Below are 22,238 nucleotides of genomic sequence, written 5' to 3'. Positions count from 1 at the left end.
TATGCAGCAAGACAATCGGTTCAACAGGCTTTACAAGGAGATTTGGAGAATATTAGGGAGTGGGTTTGCCAAAACAAACTTGTTTTAAACACCAAGAAAACCATAGTTATGTTAGTCTGTTCCACTAGGAAAAGGCCAAAACAGCCTGGGATACAATTAAGTATGGGAGGAGTACAAATTGAAGAAGTGGCAGAAACCAAACTATTGGGAGTGCAGCTAGACAACTGCTTATCATGGTCGTCTCAAATAACTAATCTATGTAAAAAAAGTATTAAAACAGCATGCATAATCAGAAGGTTAGCTAAATATTTACCAGGAAAAATTCTTCAGCAAATATCACAAGCATTAATTGAGAGTCAGGTGAACTACTGTTCTGTGGTCTGGGGAAATGCATCATCAAGTGAAGTTAGGAGGCTGCAGAATGCACAGAACAAAGCAGCAAGGATTGTTTTAAGGTGGAGATATGGTTCTTCTGTTAAAGTCATGTGCAGTGTTCTTGGTTGGTCATCAATCGACAAGATAATTGGAAAAAACATGCTTATTTTATTTCATAATATACATAATTTAAAACGGCCAAGTTCTATTCACAACGGTATTCAGTTGGTAAGAGACAAACATTCCGTAAATACTAGGAATAGATTGTCTACCATCTATGTGTTATCCAGACAGAAAAGAGAAATAGGCAAAATAACATTTCGATTTAGAGCAATAAAGAAATGGAATAAATTAACTGAGCAAACTAGAAACCTTTCAATATATACATTTAAACATTATTTTAAAACAATTTAAATATAATACATAGAAATGTTGTGGGACTATAGTAGATGAAGAATCAATATTCTTTAGATTGAGTATTTATTGGGTCATTATGTATGTTTGTAATAGTGTGTTATATGTGAAAATGTGTTCATATTATAAATTGTATTTTAATGTATAAGGACTCTTGGAAGATTAGTCCAAATGAGGACTAAAAGAGATCCAAATCAAATCAAATCAAATCAGCACCCTGCAGGAGAGATAACACTACCTACCCAAAATCCAAATCAGGGCTGTGGCACATGGCTGTATTTCAACTGTCAGTCAGTCAAAGACAACAGGCCAGGAAACACATCCAACATCCCATCCCTCTGTCCCTAGACTCCATCTACTTCCACCGACCCACTACCACCCCATCTCACCCCATAATAACCCACCTGGGGAAGGCGTCGAAGCAGTAGGTCTTGCGCGTGTCAGGGAAGGCCACTCGCAGGCCGGACATAAGAGGTGAGTGCAGGATGACGGCGGCACACTCGTAGCGCGCTGCCAGATCCACCGTGGGTACCGTGCCGATGCTCTGGCCATACAGGATGATGTTCTCTGGGGCCACTCCATACCTGGAGAGAGGGGTTAGAAGAGAGATTAGGAAAGAGGAGTTAGGCGAGAGAGAGAGAGAGAGAGGGGTTCGGCGAGAGATTATGAGAGAGGGGTTAGAAGAGAGAAGATGGGGGGATAGACAGACCGAGTTGTGGACAAGGAGATGAAGGAAAGGGGGTGATAAAAAAAGGAAAGAAACAAAATAAGGTTAATATATCAGACCCAGACTACTACCGTCATCATCCTCCTTGGAGATATGACCCAGACTACTACCGTCATCCTCCCCCATCTAACATCACTGAACAACAAGGAGACGATACCTCCTATCTAACATCACTGTACAACAAGGAGACGATACCTCCTCCTATCTAACATCACTGTACAACAAGGAGACGATACCTCCTCCTATCTAACATCACTGTACAACAAGGAGACGATACCTCCTCCTATCTAACATCACTGTACAACAAGGAGACGATACCTCCTCCTATCTAACATCACTGTACAACAAGGAGACGATACCTCCCCCATCTAACATCACTGTACAACAAGGAGACGATACCTCCTCCTATCTAACATCACAGTACAACAAGGAGACGATACCTCCCCCATCTAACATCACTGTACAACAAGGAGACGATACCTCCCCCATCTAACATCACTGTACAACAAGGAGACGATACCTCCTCCTATCTAACATCACTGTACAACAAGGAGACGATATCTCCTCCTATCTAACATCACTGTACAACAAGGAGACGATACCTCCTCCTATCTAACATCACTGTACAACAAGGAGACGATACCTCCTATCTAACATCACTGTACAACAAGGAGACGATACCTCCTCCTATCTAACATCACTGTACAACAAGGAGACGATACCTCCTATCTAACATCACTGTACAACAAGGAGACGATACCTCCTATCTAACATCACTGTACAACAAGGAGACGATACCTATCTAACATCACTGTACAACAAGGAGACGATACCTCCTATCTAACATCACTGTACAACAAGGAGACGATACCTCCTATCTAACATCACTGTACAACAAGGAGACGATACTTCCTATCTAACATCACTGTACAACAAGGAGACGATACCTCCTCCTATCTAACATCACTGTACAACAAGGAGACGATACCTCCTCCTATCTAACATCACTGTACAACAAGGAGACGATACCTCCTCCTATCTAACATCACTGTACAACAAGGAGACGATACCTCCTCCTATCTAACATCACTGTACAACAAGGAGACGATACCTCCTCCTATCTAACATCACTGTACAACAAGGAGACGATACCTCCTCCTATCTAACATCACTGTACAACAAGGAGACGATACCTTCTCCTATCTAACATCACTGTACAACAAGGAGACGATACCTCCTATCTAACATCACTGTACAACAAGGAGACGATACCTCCTATCTAACATCACTGTACAACAAGGAGACGATACCTCCTCCTATCTAACATCACTGTACAACAAGGAGACGATACCTCCCCTATCTAACATCACTGTACAACAAGGAGACGATACCTCCCCCATCTAACATCACTGTACAACAAGGAGACGATACCTCCTCCTATCTAACATCACCGTACAACAAGGAGACGATACCTCCTATCTCACATCACCGTACAACAAGGAGACGATACCTCCCCCATCTAACATCACTGTACAACAAGGAGACGATACCTCCCCCATCTAACATCACTGTACAACAAGGAGACGATACCTCCTCCTATCTAACATCACTGTACAACAAGGAGACGATATCTCCTCCTATCTAACATCACTGTACAACAAGGAGAAGATACCTCCTCCTATCTAACATCACTTTACAACAAGGAGACGATACCTCCCCCATCTAACATCACTGTACAACAAGGAGACGATACCTCCCCCATCTAACATCACTGTACAACAAGGAGACGATACCTCCTCCTATCTAACATCACTGTACAACAAGGAGACGATACCTCCTCCTATCTAACATCACTGTACAACAAGGAGACGATACCTCCTCCTATCTAACATCACTGTACAACAAGTAGACGATACCTCCTATCTAACATCACTGTACAACAAGTAGACGATACCTCCTATCTAACATCACTGTACAACAAGGAGACGATACCTCCTATCTAACATCACCGTACAACAACACGCCATAAAAAGTTTATAATGTAATACGTAAACAATGCAATATAATAATACATGCCATTTAGCAGAGGCTTTTAGCCCGACTCGACTTAGTCATGCTGGCATACATTTTATGTATGGGTGGTCCCAGGAATTGAACCCACTATCTTGCAGTAGAAAGCACCATGCTCTACCAATTGAGCTACAGAGGATGTCATGAAATAAGCTTCTAGAGACTGTAATTCCTATTTGCCAAACACTGATATACTTAACCCTTATCAAATTCGACTGACAAACATCTACTCTTATCAGCACATCAGTTAAGAGTTGAGATGAGTTTACACAGTGAAAGGAGAGCCGTGTAGTTAAATCCAGACGTGTGTACAGAGCTATACTTATATATACACTGTATGTAGCTAAGCTACGTTGCTATATAGCTTAGTCTCCAGGCTCGTAGTGGGAGGCAGCAGGCCGAATAGGGGAGGATCATTTGTCACTTTAAAGCCTGGCTGCCAGTGCTGCGGCCGGGGCAGCTGTCTGCCTGGTACACTGACACACACACTTCAGGCATCAGTTCTGCCCTATAAAAACTCAAGCTAGAGCATTGAGATAAAAATAAGGGATGGATGGGTGGAGGACAGAGGTAGCGAGAGGACAGCCCTACATTTCATTCTCCCACTCTTCCTCCTCCTCCACTCTTGGCAGGCTTTCCCATGGCGAGAGCAAACCTCAGGGAACCCGATCTTCGGGGCGCTGTGTGTCAGGTATGCGGTGAAGTCTGCCGACAAATGGAAACACATTTGATACGTGACCTAAAGGCTGGGCCTTACAAAGGTTTCGAAAGGCTAGTCCCCTTTGATGGCGAAAGTTGCCGAGGAGACAAAACAGCTGCGAACCCTGTGTGTGTGTGTGTGTGTGTGTGTGTGTGTGTGTGTGTGTGTGTGTGTGTGCGCGTACAAAGGCAGGCAAGGCAGAGAGGGAGTGCTGTACATCGTGTTCACTGCCCTCAACGTCACGTTCTGCTTTGTTGGGCCGTTTAGAATGAACTCTGAGAACTCCAAGAAAGTGTGGAATGCATGGGGGTGAATCAAAGGCTTACACAACTCTCCACAAGCTAAGATGTAACACGCCTTACAGTTAGGCATGGCTAAATATGTGGAAGGTGAGTAGGTGCATGTAAATTTACCCATGAAATGACGCTGTACAATTAGGCCCAGCTAAGGAGGCGGAGGGTTGAAGGAGGTGTGCGATTGGGTGTGTGTGTGTGTGTGTGTTTGAGGATGTGCGCCACAGGGATTCCGTTAGCCAGTAAATGCTGGCTTTTGGACCCAAAAAATAAATGAAAAGCCGATCAAGTCAGCCAAAATGTTGCCGGCCCAATGCCTAATGCTTTTTATCAACTGATGGAAATGCCAGGCAACGTGCTCTAACTTCAAAGGCAAATATACTGCATGGGTTAATGAATCCTCAGGCTGCTGGGAAATTCATGTGTGTTTCTATTTTCACTCACGCAAAAGATGTGAGGTTCCCATAAAGGACTGAGCCCGAGAGGGGATTCTTTCTCCAAAACAGAGTAAAGATGGCTTCCAGAGGGCGCTCTCTCGAAGACACAGTAACGAGGCCGATGGCTTCTAGATCGCTCCTTCTCGAAGACACAGTAACGAGGCTGATGCACATTAAGCTACTCCAAGGAGTTGGACAGTTTGGACTTCCCAACAGCAGCGGCTCACTTTGAGCAGGCAAAGGTCCGCTGCAAACGCAAGTAAATTAGAGGCAAATTGTGTTATTCAGGCCTGGTCCTAGCAGTTCTGCTGCGGCCCTAGGCCAGATCAACATATGCCGGCCGTGTCATGTATAGTATAAAGATTTGGAATGGATTGCTATAGAGTAATGTGGATCATGAGTAATTGGTGCATTTCAGTTGAGCTTATTCAGTAGCACTTGGAAACTAAACATCGTTGCCATCTATTCACATCGGATAATTCCAATGTTGCAATCACTAGGCAGCCAACTGCCTACAGTCGGAAACTGAGCCGGTATCAATAAGATACCTATATTAGAGGACACGAGTCACGGACCCACGAAAGTTGAAATTACAATGTTTGTGTGTTTGAGAGAGGCAGCTAGAGAGAGCAAGAAGGTGAGTGAGGAAAATAGTGTAACCAAGAAATAAACACAAACAGAGGAGTTTGAACGCTTTTCAGCCATCAGCCAAGAGCGCTTTAATAACAAGATCCCGAGCCAAATCTAACTGTTCCATCCAGCAGGAAAAGTTCATGGTTTTAGCCTTAGAGGCAAGCTGCATTAGCTACAAAAAAATGGACTTATAAATTAATAATATGGACCCACTGATTCTTAAAGAATATAAGGTAGAAATGCCTCAGGAGCTTAGTTCAACTGTCCTACCCCATCAGAACCCACAATAAGCTTTACTCCAATGTTTGTAAACAAAGTAAATGTAAAAACTAAAAACTGTATAACCTCAAAACATGGTTAAAACTAGTATTTTAATATCATGGATGGTCAGTCCTTGCATCCATAGCGCCGTCTATGAATTTGAGAGTGGTTCCATTTCTCCAGCCCCGCCCCTCAGCTTTTTAGCAAACGCTTTGTTATCGTTTCTACTGCTAATTGACGCTTTAAGTTTGATGCAGGCATTTATTAACCAGGGATGTTTAAAGGATGAGACAAGTCCACCTCCCTTTTAATTTCCCCTGCTAAGGCATCACAGGCTGGACATCTCTGTTTGCAGACACGGCTGTTATTGTGGTCCCTAAGGCAGTGTTCTCCCAGTTCTGGAGAAAGCAACAAGGTGTACAGGATTTTTGTTCCAGCCCAGTATTAACATACCATATCAGACGCCATTCTAACACCAATGTAGTGAATATTCAAGCCTAGTTGAAGGAGGTATATTAGAACCGGGTTAGAAGAAAATAAAGAAAACCTGCAAACAAACCATGTGGGTCTCCAATATGAGGAATAATGACCCCTGACCCGAGTAAAGGTCAGGCATTGAGATAAACAGGTCAAAAAGTCACTGAGACACACCGAGTTGTGATTTCAGATGTGGAATTTAAAAAGACATCCACTGCCAAAGTATGACTGGAAAAAGGGCCATTCGCTCGAGAGAGAAAAATGGACAGGAAATTGAATTGCGTTTAAACTGGACAAAAACAAGAACATTCTCTTATTCCATGCTAAATCAGGGAATTGATCATAACCCACCGCTTGGAGAAGAAGTGACATGTGGAGTGAGGGAAAATAAAGTGTTTAGTGAAAACACTTGTCCAAACACCAGAGGCACTAAATGGAAGGAAAGCTACAGAGAGAGAACTACTAGAGAGGAAAAGAGATATTCAAAAGAGTAGTCAAGCCCAGTGCGGATGCCATGTTTCCATAAACAAACATCCATTGGTGAGATTCAATGGGAAAAAATGGGGCTAGCTTGACATCCAGGCCAGCACTGAAATGTGCCCAATATATATAGGCTAGGTTTGCATTCCCCCGTACACGTCATATTTTTTACCATAAATGGTGAGAGAGAAAGAGTCAGGCTGAGAGAGAGAGAGCAGAGCAAGAATGAAAGCAGTTGTACTGGGAAACCTTGTCAAGTCAAGAAATTGCAAAGAAGTGCTCAGTGAAAAAGTCCTCTGAATCCTTATAACAGTAGACTAATCATCATAGCGTGCCAAATATACAGACTAGAAATCAACCTTCTTAACCCTGGAAGTCAAAAAGCCAGCAGCGAGTTGAACTCGAGTATTCACTAGAACCAGAAGAAGAGCCAGTTAACAGGCAGCAGAAATAATGAAAGCAAGCCCTTAGTGCCTTGGACATGAACTAAAAAAGTGTTTTGTGTCGCGAGAGAAGTGTGTTAGCGAGATAGAGCGCCTTATATACAGTCGTCTCAGTTTTGCGAAACGTCTCATGGGAGCCAAAACAAACATTTCCAGATGTTTTCATGCAGAAACTTCCCTCCGGTTGCCAGTCTTTACAGTTTACCCTGAAAATACCCCAGCTCTGAGGTGAATTAAATCCTCAGACTGGACTTGAAACATCACGAAACCAAACTTGTTGTGGAAATACAACTGCAAATACCAGCTCACCCATACTAGTGAATTTCTTTGGTGTTTTCTATCACAATAAATCATGTTTAATTGGAAGAATAGTTTGTTAGAAGAAGTTGGAGTTGAGCACTGTTGTTTGAGGAGAGGATCTTATTGGTTGTTATTCAGACTCCAGGCATGCATCTCAAGTAGTTCTCTCGTTTTTCTCGTCTCCTTGCCTTCATTTGTACTCATGCCAATTCCAAGTAGACACTACCAACAATACTTTCAACCCTCAAATTGTCAGATGAAGGAGAAGACGAGGAGAGGAAGCCACTTTAAACCATGGTGCAGCCTACAGTATGTGCAAATGTGTTCAGAGAACATTTCCAAGGATGTAAGCTACGTGGAGAGGACAAAGGGGCAAGGGCCTCGGGTATTCGGCGGTACAGACAATTTAATTTGAACTTCTGATGACATTTAGCGAGACCTAGCCTTGGCATTCTACAAGCCCATTCGCCGTTCTCAATGCATTAATAATGAATGTGAGATTTTAGTTTTTAAATTTCCTACCATTTTGTCCTTTCCTGTATATTGGCTGTTTTTGTTTTCTTTGTGTTGTCGTAATTGAGTTATTTGATTATTTTACACTAGTTATTTTCTGTATCTGGGTTTTAGCCACATTTCAGCCTATTGCCCTGTGTTTCCATCTAGCTACTCATCTTATGCACCAATTGTCATTCAATGTCCCCATGACTTATTTAAGAAAAATAATAATATTACCATGTTATCACATAGGAATACATGCTGGGTTAAAGATGCTCATTAACAGCGTGTTAAACAGCATGAGTAGGTATTCTCTTTGGAGGACAGAGGAGGTTCAGAACTGGCCAGGTCATATGTCCATGGATGCCTGAGGCACTGGGATGGCCAGCCTGAGGAGAGGTGAGAGAAGAGGAGAGGTGTCCATCAGTGGGAGGCACAGGAGTGTGAGGTCTTTACGCATGTCATGATTCAAACGATTCACTGGAAAACAGACTGGCAGAGACCACCTAGACAGCTCTGACAACTGGTCACAGGCTGTGGAGAGTGCACAGAAATGAGGCACAAAGGCCCATCAACATCTAGGCTCAAACCACACGCAACTGGTCAACTCCACCACCGTGGGGCGGAAGGGTGCTGCGTTGAAACTGATACTCCACCCCCGTGGGGCTGAAGGGTGCTGCGTTGAAAATGATACTCCACCCCCGTGGGGCGGAAGAGTGCTGCATTGTATTGAGGATTTCAGAGTTTCGTCTTTTCCTTTATTTTCAAATAATATCTTTAAGCCAGGCCCTGGAGTTTTCCCATGTCAGGTCACATGGTCTAATAGCCTACAGCCTGCACCTGGACAGTCTGCTGGATGTGGGCGCATTACCATCAAATGCAACCCAGCCTCTTTAGCATGGCCTGTACTTTACTGTCCATACTAGAATCTGCTTCTCCCACAGAGCATCAGGCATAGCTATGAGGCTAGCCAGACCCCGCCACGGTAGGAAGGGAACAGGGAAAAGACAGGATGAGCATCCTGAGGGAGCAGTAGGGCCGGGGTCAGCCAAGGGTACAGACAAGCGTTTATGGAGTACTCTGGTGCACTTCACCCACATTGTAACCATTTGGCCCGTTGACCCTATTTGCCTGAAAACACAAAAGAGGCATGGTGTTAAAAAGCCTTAACGCTTGTAGAAAAGGAGCATTAAAAAGCACATCCCCTCTGGAGGATGAAACAACTGGTGTAGGGCTATGCTCTGTCAAGTCCTTAGTCCCTGGAGCACAAAGAGACCATGACGCACCACTGAGGGCTTCTGAGAAGACACTGCCAACACGACAGTGAGTGTTTGATTGATCCTTGTTCCAAATCGCCCTAACATGTTGACAGCTGTGGAGGATTAGAAACTGGGCACAACGTACATCCCAGACCCCTTTTCAAAATATTTTTCAATTATTTTGCCGTAATGACTTAATCCCCTGGTGGATATAGTTCAATGTTCACGTGCTTTATGGGTGGGGAAAAGGGTCAAATTAATTCAGCGGGATTGATAAAGCTAAGCCTCCCACCAATGAATAATTTAGTGCAATGTTATTAGCTGCACGTAAACAGAGGTGCAGCATGGGGCTAAGCCTAAATGATGGGGCTGTGTGAGAACTGTAATGAGCGACATTAGCATACACTAGCTTGTTTATTGATGTGCATGTTAAGAAAGAAGGAGGGTTCCTCCACAAAACCAGTTGTGACTAGAGCTGGTGTAGAGGAGATGTGCATGGCCAGGTGAAGTTGTGACTCTAGAGCTGGTGTAGAGGAGATGTGCATGGCCAGGTGAAGTTGTGACTCTAGAGCTGGTGTAGAGGAGATGTGCATGGCCAGGTGAAGTTGTGACTCTAGAGCTGGTGTAGAGGAGATGTGCATGGCCAGGTGAAGTTGTGACTCTAGAGCTGGTGTAGAGAAGATGTGCATGGCCAGGTGAAGTTGTGACTCTAGAGCTGGTGTAGAGGAGATGTGCATGGCCAGGTGAAGTTGTGACTCTAGAGCTGGTGTAGAGGAGATGTGCATGGCCAGGTGAAGTTGTGACTCTAGAGCTGGTGTAGAGGAGATGTGCATGGCCAGGTGAAGTTGTGACTCTAGAGCTGGTGTAGAGGAGATGTGCATGGCCAGGTGAAGTTGTGACTCTAGAGCTGGTGTAGAGAAGATGTGCATGGCCAGGTGAAGTTGTGACTCTAGAGCTGGTGTAGAGAAGATGTGCATGGCCAGGTGAAGTTGTGACTAGAGCTGGTGTAGAGAAGATGTGCATGGCCAGGTGAAGTTGTGATTCTAGAGCTGGTGTAGAGAAGGTGTGCATGGCCAGGTGAAGTTGTGACTCTAGAGCTGGTGTAGAGAAGATGTGCATGGCCAGGTGAAGTTGTGATTCTAAAGCTGGTGTAGAGAAGATGTGCATGGCCAGGTGAGGTTGAGGGATTTTAAGGTCTGCTTATTCATCATTTTCATTTATTGGCAACAATTAGCAGCCTGTTGTATATGATTTATTACAGGGATTCAAACTGGACAAGAAATATGGTTCCATATCTGAACCTATACTTAGTTTACAACATGTCGCTTAGCAACAAGGCAGGTTATTTGTCAGGCTCTCAATAGGACATAAAATCCAATTTTATTTGTCACATGCTTCGTAAACAACAGGTGTAGACTAACAGTGAAATGCTTGCTTACGGGTCCTTCAATGCAGTATTAAAAATAAAAAGTAACAAATGAAACATTTAGTGACACAAGGAATAAATGCACAGTGAATAATAATAACATGGCTATATGCAGGGAGTACCAGTACCAAGTCAATGTGCAGGGGTATGAGGTAATAACATGGTACTGGTACTCCCTGCATATAGCCATGTTATTGCCTCATACCCCTGCACATTGACTTGGCTATATGCAGGGAGTACCAGTACCAAGTCAATGTGCAGGGGTATGAGGTAATAACATGGCTATATGCAGGGAGTACCAGTACCAAGTCAATGTGCAGGGGTATGAGGTAATAACATGGCTATATGCAGGGAGTACCAGTACCAAGTCAATGTGCAGGGGTATGAGGTAATAACATGGCTATATGCAGGGAGTACCAGTACCAAGTCAATGTGCAGGGGTATGAGGTAATAACATGGCTATATGCAGGGAGTACCAGTACCAAGTCAATGTGCAGGGGTATGAGGTAATAACATGGCTATATGCAGGGAGTACCAGTACCAAGTCAATGTGCAGGGGTATGAGGTAATAACATGGCTATATGCAGGGAGTACCAGTACCAAGTCAATGTGCAGGGGTATGAGGTAATAACATGGCTATATGCAGGGAGTACCAGTACCAAGTCAATGTGCAGGGGTATGAGGTAATAACATGGCTATATGCAGGGAGCACCAGTACCAAGTCAATGTGCAGGGGTATGAGGTAATAACATGGCTATATGCAGGGAGCACCAGTACCAAGTCAATGTGCAGGGGTATGAGGTAATAACATGGCTATATGCAGGGAGTACCAGTACCAAGTCAATGTGCAGGGGTATGAGGTAATAACATGGCTATATGCAGGGAGTACCAGTACCAAGTCAATGTGCAGGGGTATGGAGGAGAAAGGCAAGGAGAAAAACCTATCTGGAATGAAATGCAGCCGGTGTGTTACTAGGCAGGGTATGGCATCCACAGGACTTTATAGTACTGTACCGGAGGGCAGATTAATGCAGAGGGTGACCTCATTTACAAAGCAGCTCCTGTGGTAATCCGGACAAACATATCACACCTGCCTGCAGAGCATTACCAAGGCTAGAGAGGTTGAGGTAGCCCATCTTGTGCTAGCTAGGTAGACCAGTCTAAATCAGAAGGCCTATATTAGTGTATACGTCTGAAATGGCACCTCATTTCCTATAGTGCACTCCTTTGGGCAGAGCGCCAAGCAACCCAGGCAAAAACAAATGTAGTGTACTTGCCCAGGGTTTCCTAAACTCTGTCCAAAACACACGTTTTGGGTTTTGCCCTACCACTACACAGCTGAATCAAATAATCAAAGCTTGATGAGTTGGTTATTTTAAATAGGCTGTGTAGTGCTAGGGCAAAAACCAAAGCATGCACCCAGGTGGGGCCCCAGGACCACGTTTGGGAAACCCTGGTCCAGCCTATAATAGGATCAGGGTGTCATTTCAGATGCAGCCACAGAACATATATTAAGGCCATGCTGTGGACTTCTGGTATATGATCTGACATCATGAAAACTTCATCCTCACGTTCTTATCAGTACTTTTAATGCACTGAGTAAGCTGCATGTTCAGCTGGCAAAACCCTATGCATTCATGTTCAGAAGGGCTACATTAGGTTGGATTTGAATTGATTCTACAGGTAGGGTATTATAACAGACCAAATCATTTCTGGAAGCTTGGGGATATTGTGTCTGGCCCTTCCCTAGCATTCAGCCATCTCCTCTAAAATGGGCAGTAATCTTCTCTCAGGGCATGGGGGAAACCACACTTCATCTATGCCGGAGCACACCTCCACTCCCGCCAGCGTTACCCCGGCAACAGTGAGGGATGACAGAGAAAGAAAGACAAGTAGTAATAAATGAATGAAACCAATAAAGGAGGGTTTTTCTGCTTTCTTTTCATTGCCCTCTGATAGCAATGACATTTGAGGAATCTGTCCCTTAACTTTGTGACTGCCCTTAGCTGTGTTGAAAATAACCGTATAATGCACGAGGACGGAGGCCTGCACATGCCTAATCAAACTGACATGACATTAATATGACTGTAGCTTGGAGAGAATATCCCGGTGTGCGATGCAAGGTGAGCAGCATCAGGCTCGTCTCACAACACAACGGCGACCCGTCATTCAGGGCAGGTGGGACAGAAAATACATGGGGGGGGGGTGGTTGGGGGCTTGCCTGTCTTGCCTGTTATTTTGGCAATACGTGTCACATATCAGTTTGCATACAATGTAAAAATATATATCATTGAGTTAATAAAGCCGCATACAAACATGGTCTCTTTTTTGTTTTCTTGAGTAAGGCAACTACAAAATGCAGGTGTTTCACCCAAGCTCAGTGCTTTCTGTGGTGGTGGGGCAGGACAGCAGAAAAAAGGAACATTGCACGGTGATTAGCTCAGCATTGCACCGTGATTGGCTCTGTGTTCTGTCACTCATGGGGAAACTACGTCACCTGCATTTAGTAAGGGTAGACATAAAAAATGTGAGTCCTTGGGTTCTGCCATAGACTTCGATTAGAAGTGTCCATCCAAGAAGGCTCAAGGTCATTGGCCACAGATAAAACAACGTCAAATCGCGTTATATCTACAGTAGCTTTGATTGGACTGATCATGTCAACATCTTACTTTCAAAAAATCTTAGCTAGCAGTCATCATCATGAATCAAGTCGACAATCTACTGGCAAATCTTTTTTAATCCTTGTCATATGAAGAGAAATAATGAAGAGAAATAATATATAAAAACATATCAGTGCTCATCGGCCATAAAGATTACACAAGTTGGAAATGATTCGTTTGGAAGGAATCAGTGGCTAACTGCAAGCTTTGCAAAGAAACCACTAATGTTAGCCTGCTATTCAATGGAGTGGCTGTGTTTCTCCCCCCCAAGTTCACACCATAAATCCAGAGAATGCCAGACTGGGCAAATTGTGTCAAACTTTGTCATCACAAAGGACCACTGCGCCACCTTCACAAGGTGAGTCCAAAAATGTATTGTATGCTGCTGCATAAATGTAATATGCAAGGGAGAAATGTATACTGTAGCTAAGAAAGTGCTTTGACAGTGCTACTGATAGTTGTGGTAGTGCTTGCAAATTCAGCACACACATTATTCTATAATAGAATTGTGTTATTTGACGTGTCAAATGAAAAGCTTATTTAACGCGTCAAATAGCGTTATATGACGTGCATCTTTGACACGCAAAGACCCAAACGGCATTCAATGTGCCTCACCCTAATAATTGTGTCTATTTTCACCTACTGTTCTAATTTGGTGGTGCACATATAGCCTATAACCTGTTTTAGAGAAACGTAATCATCGAACACTAAGCTTTCATTGTCTGTTTATATGCGCCCTTTATTTATGCTACGGTTTTGACTTGGTGTACAGGGAGTACACTAAGAATGGCCCATGTTCTGTATTCTGTCGCTGTACATTTCAAAAGTGCTGAACAAATACTTATATTGACTACGTCCGTTGTCGCTTGCTCATTAATGTCTTAATCGAAATTATGGATTCCCTCTTATCTGCTTGTTGTCCCCTTATGCCATAGTTTGTAGATCTCAATTGTCAGTAGAAACCACATTTGTTTAAGCAAGTCAGCCATATCAGATATGTTTTTTTAAAGGCAGTAAATGAGGCTGAATGAACTGTTTTGCTGCCAGACAAGGCTCCGCTGATAGCCAGGTGTAACAATGGTAAGGTGTTGGGACTCCGCTGTTGGGACATCTTTATTATGTAGGCCCCAACAGTTTGTGGGCACCGCTTGTCACCGTTATAGTGCAATTAATCTTGTGTTGTGTAGTGGCTTTGCTGGCATGCATCCCACTTTTTCTTTTTGCCCAACCAAGATTTACATGCTAAAATCGCCACTGTCGTCTCATTACTTTCAAATATCCTGGAGAATCCTCCTCAGTCTCTGGAAATCTGGCGTCACCTCAAGTCATATGTACAGTTCCTTCAGAATATTCTCACGCCTGGACTTTTTCCACATTTTGTTGTGTTAGGGCCTGAATTTGAAATGGATTACATTTAGACTATGTCACTGGCCTACACACAATACCCCATAATGACGAAGTGGAATTATGTTTTTTGATATATTTACAAAATAATAAAAAATGAAAAGCTGAAATGTCTTGAGTATTCAACCCCTTTGTTATGGCAAGCCTAAATAAGTTCAGGAGTAAACATTTGCTGAACAAATCATATACTAAGTTGCATGGACTCACAGTGCGCAATAAGTGTTTAACATGATTTGTGAATACCTACCTCATCTCTGTACCCCACACGTACAATTATCTGTAAGGTCCCTCAGTCAAGCAGTGAATTTCAAACACAGATTCAACCACAAAGACCAGGGCGGTTTTCCAATGCCTCGCAAAGGGCAAAAATAAAAAAGCAGACCCCTTTGAGCAAGTTATTCATTTACATTTAAGTCATTTAGCAGACGCTCTTATCCAAAGCGACTTACAAATTGGAAAGTTCATACATATTCATCCTGGTCCCCCCGTGGGGAATGAACCCACAACCCTGGCGTTGCACGCGCCATGCTCTACCAACTGAGCCACACGGGACTACATTATTCATTATACTTTGGATGGTGTATCAATACACCCAGACACTACAAAGATACAGGCATCCTTCCTAACTCAGTTGCTGGAGAGGAGGGAAACCACTCAGGGAATTCAGTATGAGGCCAATGGTGACTTTAAAACAGTTTGTTTAATGGCTGTGATAGGAGAAAACTGAGGATGGATCAACAATATTGTAGTTACTCTTTAATACTAATCTAAATAACAGTGATAAGGAAGCCTGAAGAGACTAAAAATATTCCAAAACATGCATACTGTTTGCAGCAAGGCACTAAAGCAATACTGCAAAAAATGTGGCATAGCAACTAACATTTTGTATTGTTTGGGGCAAATCCAATACAACAAATTACTGAAAACCACTCCCCATATTTTTAAGCATAGTGATGGCTGCATCATGTTATGGGTATGCTAGTAATCATTATCAACTGGGGAGTTTCAGCATAAAAATTAAACGGATCTAAGCACCGGAAAAATCCTAGAGAAAAACCTGGTTCAGTCTGCTTTCCACCAGACCCTGGGAGATTAACTCACCTTTCAGTAGGACAATAACCTAAAACACAAGGCCAAATATACACTGGAGTTGCTTACCAAGAAGACAGTGAATGTTCTTGCATGGCAGAGTTACAGTTTTGACTTAAATCTGCTTAAAAATCTATGGCAAGACCTGAAAATGGTTGTCTAGCAATGATCAACAAACTAATTGGACAGAACTTTAAGAAATTAAAAACATAACAGGCATATGTTGCACAATCCATGTGTGGAAAGCGCTGAGACTTACCCAGAAAGACTCGCTGCCAAAGGCGATTCTAACATGTATTGACTCAGGGTTAACTTTTCAGCTAGGGGGCAGACTTTTTATGTTTGGAAAAATAACGTTCCCAAGGTAAACGGACTATTTCTCAGGTCCAGATGCTAGAATATGCATATAATTGACAGATTAGGATAGAAAACACTCTAAAGTTTCCAAAACTGTCAAAATATTGTCTGTGAGTATAACAGAACTGATTTTCAGGCGAAAACCCGAGGAAATCCAACCCGGAAGTGCCTTTTCTTTGGAAAAATCCCTGTTCCTTTGCCTGCCCCTCCTCCATTTAAAGGGGTGTCAACCAGATTCCTTTCCCAATGGCTTCCTCAGGCTGTGACCAGGCTTTAAACATAGTTTCAAGCTTTTATTTTGAAAAATTTGCGAGATTTTTCAAAACACGTCAGGTGTCCTTTGATTAGTTCCTGCGCGCGAGAGATGTAGCTCAACATTTTCTTTCTCTGTAGTATTGAATAGGTTACCGTCCGGTTGAAATATGATCTATTATGTATGTTAAAAACAACCTGAGGATTGATTATAAAAAACGTTTCACATGTTTCTACGAACATTACGGATACTTTTTGGAATTTTCGTCTGCCTTTCAGGACCGGAACAAGCCTGTGGTTTTCTGAACATAACGCGCAAACCAGATGGCGTTTTTTGGTTATAAAACTAATCTTTATCGAACAAAAATAACATTTATTGTGTAACTGGGAGTCTCGTGAGTTTTTTATTTTTATTTTTATTTCACCTTTATTTAACCAGGTAGGCTAGTTGAGAACAAGTTCTCATTTGCAACTGCGACCTGGCCAAGATAAAGCATAGCAGTGTGAACAGACAACAACACAGAGTTACACATGGAGTAAACAATAAACAAGTCAATAACATAGTAGGGGAAAAAAAGAAAAAAATGAGAATCTATATACAATGTGTGCAAAAGGCATGAGGAGGTAGGCAATAAATAGGCCATAGGAGCGAATAATTACAATTTAGCAGATTAACACTGGGGCGATAAATCATCAGATGATCATGTGCAAATAGAGATACTGGTGTGCAAAAGAGCAGAAAAGTAAATAAATGAAAACAGTATGGGGATGAGGTAGGTAAATTGGGTGGGCTATATACCGATGGACTATGTACAGCTGCAGCAATCGGTTAGCTGCTCAGATAGCAGATGTTTAAAGTTGTTGAGGGAGATAAAAGTCTCCAACTTCAGAGATTTTTGCAATTCGTTCCAGTCGCAGGCAGCAGAGAACTGGAAGGAAAGGCGTCCAAATGAGGTTTTAGCTTTAGGGATGATCAGTGAGATACACCTGCTGGAGCGCGTACTACGGGTGGGTGTTGCCATCGTGACCAGTGAACTGAGATAAGGCGGCGCTTTACCTAGCATAGCCTTGTAGATGACCTGGAGCCAGTGGGTCTGACGACGAACATGCAGCGAGGGCCAGCCGACTAGAGCAGACAGGTCGCAGTGGTGTATAAGGTGCTTTAGTAACAAAACGGATGGCACTGTGATAAACTGCATCCAGTTTGCTGAGTAGAGTATTGGAAGCTATTTTGTAGATGACATCGCCGAAGTCGAGGATCGGTAGGATAGTCAGTTTTACTAGGGTAAGTTTGGCAGCGTGAGTGAAGGAGGCTTTGTTGCGAAATAGAAAGCCGACTCTCGATTTGATTTTGGATTGGAGATGTTTGATATGAGTCTGGAAGGAGAGTTTGCAGTCTAGCCAGACACCTAGGTACTTATAGATGTCCACATATTCTAGGTCGGAACCATCCAGGGTGGTGATGCTAGTCGGGCGTGCGGGTGCAGGCAGCGACCGGTTGAAAAGCGTGCATTTGGTTTTACTAGCGTTTAAGAGCAGTTGGAGGCCACGGAAGGAGTGTTGTATGGCATTGAAGCTCGTTTGGAGGTTAGATAGCACAGTGTCCAAGGAAGGGCCAGAAGTATACAGAATGGTGTCGTCTGCGTAGAGGTGGATCAGGGAATTGCCCGCAGCAAGAGCAACATCATTGATATATACAGAGAAAAGAGTCGGCCCGAGAATTGAACCCTGTGGTACCCCCATAGAGACTGCCAGAGGACCGGACATCATGCCCTCCGATTTGACACACTGAACTCTGTCTGCGAAGTAGTTGGTGAACCAGGCAAGGCAGTCATTAGAAAAACCGAGGCTACTGAGTCTGCCGATAAGAATATGGTGATTGACAGAGTCGAAAGCCTTGGCCAGGTCGATGAAGACGGCTGCACAGTACTGTCTTTTATCGATGGCGGTTATGATATCGTTTAGTACCTTGAGCGTGGCTGAGGTGCACCCGTGACCGGCTCGGAAACCGGATTGCACAGCGGAGAAGGTACGGTGGGATTCGAGATGGTCAGTGATCTGTTTGTTGACTTGGCTTTCGAAGACCTTAGATAGGCAGGGCAGGATGGATATAGGTCTGTAACAGTTTGGGTCCAGGGTGTCTCCCCCTTTGAAGAGGGGGATGACCGCAGCAGCTTTCCAATCCTTGGGGATCTCAGATGATACGAAGGAGAGGTTGAACAGGCTGGAGATAGGGGGTGCGACAATGGCGGCGGACAGTTTCAGAAATAGAGGGTCCAGATTGTCAAGCCCAGCTGATTTGTATGGGTCCAGGTTTTGCAGCTCTTTCAGAACATCTGCTATCTGGATTTGGGTAAAGGAGAAGCTGGGGAGGCTTGGGCGAGTAGCAGCGGGGGGGGCGGAGCTGTTGGCCAGGGTTGGAGTAGCCAGGAGGAAGGCATGGCCAGCCGTTGAGAAATGCTTGTTGAAGTCTTCAATTATCACGGATTTATCGGTGGTGACCGTGTTACCTAGCCTCAGTGCAGTGGGCAGCTGGGAGGAGGTGCTCTTGTTCTCCATGGACTTTACAGTGTCCCAGAACTTTTTGGAGTTAGAGCTACAGGATGCTAATTTCTGCTTGAAAAAGCTGGCCTTTGCTTTCCTGACTGACTGCGTGTATTGGTTCCTGACTTCCCTGAACAGTTGCATATCGCGGGGACTATTCGATGCTATTGCAGTTCGCCACAGGATGTTTTTGTGCTTGTCGAGGGCAGTCAGGTCTGGAGTGAACCAAGGGCTATATCTGTTCTTAGTTCTGCATTTTTTGAACGGAGCATGCTTGTCTAAGATGGTGAGGAAGTTACTTTTAAAGAATGACCAGGCATCCTCAACTGATGGGATGAGGTCAATATCCTTCCAGGATACCCGGGCCAGGTCGATTAGAAAGGCCTGCTCGCAGAAGTGTTTTAGGGAGCGTTTGACAGTGATGAGGGGTGGTCGTTTGACCGCGGACCCGTAGCGGATACAGGCAATGAGGCAGTGATCGCTGAGATCCTGATTGAAGACAGCAGAGGTGTATTTGGAGGGCAAGTTGGTCAGGATAATGTCTATTAGGGTGCCCATGTTTACAGATTTAGGGTTGTACCTGGTGGGTTCCTTGATGATTTGTGTGAGATTGAGGGCATCTAGCTTAGATTGTAGGACTGCCGGGGTGTTAAGCATATCCCAGTTTAGGTCACCTAACAGAACAAACTCTGAAGCTAGATGGGGCGCGATCAATTCACAGATGGTGTCCAGGGCACAGCTGGGAGCTGAGGGGGGTCGGTAGCAGGCGGCAACAGTGAGAGACTTATTTCTGAGTGCAAACATCCGAAGATTATCAAAGGTAAGAGATTCATTTTATTGCTTTTCTGACTTTCGTGACCAAGCTAATTTGAGGCTATCTGTTCTTACTGTTTTGTCTAGTGATTGATAAACTCAAACGCTTGGATTGCTTTCACTGTAAAGGATATTTTCAAAATCTGACACGATAGGTGGATTAACAACAAGCTAAGCTGTGTTTTGGTATATTTCACTTTTCATGATTTCATGATTATAAATATACATATATATTTTTTTGGCGCTCTGCAATTCAGCGGTTGTTTACGAAAATGATCCCGCTAAAGGGATCCGTGCGGCAAGAAGTTAAATACTTATTTAGTCAAGATAATTTGTAAAACATTATTATTATTATTTTTTTTTTTACAAATGTGAGAACTTTTCTTTCACTTTGACGTTGAATAATTGTGTAGGTTGTTGCGAGAATTTTTAAAATCAAATTTAATCCCACTTTGCAACAACAAAATGTGGGAAAAGGGGTGTGAATGCTTTCTGCACTTTATAAGCAGGGCAACAAAAAAAAAAGGCCTTATTTTTAACCAAATATTGCAATTGCGATTTAGATCAATATACTTAGGTGAACTGTTGGAATCATGGAAATCGAATGATTATTCAAATTCTAAAGTTAAAATGTAATATTGGGCACTTAATAATAGTGTTGTTTGACGTGACAAGCAATGAAAAAGCCATGGAGGCGTTCATAGAATTAGGAATTACAATACTAATAGATTCTCAATGGAGGCGTTACTGCGACAGGGTAGGAACCAAATTGTTGGTCAGTGTTTCCCAGGGGAGTGGGACCCTATAATCTTTGGTTACATTAAAATGTTATCTTACTTCATGTAGTTAACATATTCATGCTTTGCCTATTCCTCTCTGATTTCAGCCTACACCAGAACAGGTATCAGGCTGTATTAGCTAGCTATGTTTTCGCTGACTCAGTACATTTCATCTAACTAGCAATTAGCGGCTAACGATTTATTGTAGCCACAACTTGCTAAGCAAAGACAAGCTGTTTGCAGACAGTAAGATACACAAACTAGGTGTCATTATAAATTGCATTTGTGGATTTATATTAAGAAGCGAAGTGGAAAGCAGCATCGTTGTCATCAACATATTGTTGCATCAGCGCATTGATCATGCAGACTGAAGAGTGAACAGTCAGCAAATGATCTCATGGTCGATCAACAACTGCACTCCTTGAGTGACAGGTGGCGGGGTTGGTGAGAGAGGGAGAGAGACGACTCAAGTAGTGGAGTAAACTATAAAAACGAAGTGGCGTATCACATTTAACAAACCAAACATTGAAATACCATTATAGAAAGTAAAGTAAACACCCAAACCAGTCTGTGCATCAATACCGGTATACCGTCCAGCCCTAGTATATTGGTCTCATTACGTAGGCTAACCTAAGCCTAGCCTATACAATAGTGCCAACTAACTGCATGGCATACTTCAAGGCAGGGTTTCCCAAACTACACCTTTTGGTTTTTGCCCTAACACGACACAGCTGATTCAAATAATCAAAGCTTGATGAATCAGCTGTGTAGTGCCGGGGCAAAAACCAAAACGTGCACCCTGCTTCAAGGGATAGGCCTACTTCACCACCCACCCCTGTATAAAAGAATGACAGATGCATTCACATATACCTAAAAAACAGTCTCAAGTCAAACAGTGGGAAAGATTGGCACCATTTAATGAAATGGAATAATATGGTGCCACTGACAATCTTTCCAATTCAAATGGGACCGAGGCCTGCGGATTTCTCTGAACGCATATAGTGGGATCGACACAACAGACCCCTTTAAGTCTAAAACCTGCAGACAGACTGATATTTTGGGTTAACTATCCCTTTAAATCAACGGCATCCGAGAGATGTGAAGTCAGTGTGTTACAGGCAGGGTGGTTGGGAGAGATGGGCTCTCCTCAGCTGAGGCTTTACAACCACAACAGGAATGAGACACACCACATCAAGTGATCCGTTAATGAGCAGTATTGATGCAGCTATCCGAATAACTGAACACTAGTCAACTTTGTCCAATTCAAGAGAGTAGCCCGAGGTAGGCCTTTTTCATTTCTAAGAAATCAAATTGGTTGTGTGCGTGCGCACGTGTTTGTTTCCAGGCACAATCTTAATGGTTTCCCACCAAATGTGATTAAAAAGATATTGAATAAACATAAATATTTTCCGCAGGTACGCCAGCCACCGCAAAGAGCAGAGAAATGATGAACAGTGTTTTCATGCATGGGCAGGCAGCTCAGGAGGGTCAGGGCATAATAAAATGTTTTCATGTTTAATGCACAAAAGGAGGAGTTGTTAAAGGCTCTC

At 43.4% G+C, this 22,238-nt stretch overlaps 1 protein-coding gene across 1 annotated transcript in view; it reads right to left on the bottom strand.

Moving 5' to 3' along the window:
* Positions 1–22,238, bottom strand: part of LOC139562753 (alpha/beta hydrolase domain-containing protein 17C) — a 38,132-nt gene that overhangs the window by 9,709 nt on the left and 6,185 nt on the right. The window contains exon 2 of the mRNA XM_071380743.1: positions 1,194–1,373. Coding sequence (XP_071236844.1) covers positions 1,194–1,373 — 180 coding nt within the window. The remainder of the gene's footprint in view (positions 1–1,193; positions 1,374–22,238) is intronic.

Source organism: Salvelinus alpinus, chromosome 33 (genome assembly GCF_045679555.1).
Source record: "Salvelinus alpinus chromosome 33, SLU_Salpinus.1, whole genome shotgun sequence".
Classification (NCBI taxonomy): Eukaryota; Metazoa; Chordata; class Actinopteri; order Salmoniformes; family Salmonidae; genus Salvelinus; species Salvelinus alpinus.
Note: the sequence above shows the minus strand (reverse complement) of the source record. Positions and strands in the feature narration are given on the sequence as shown.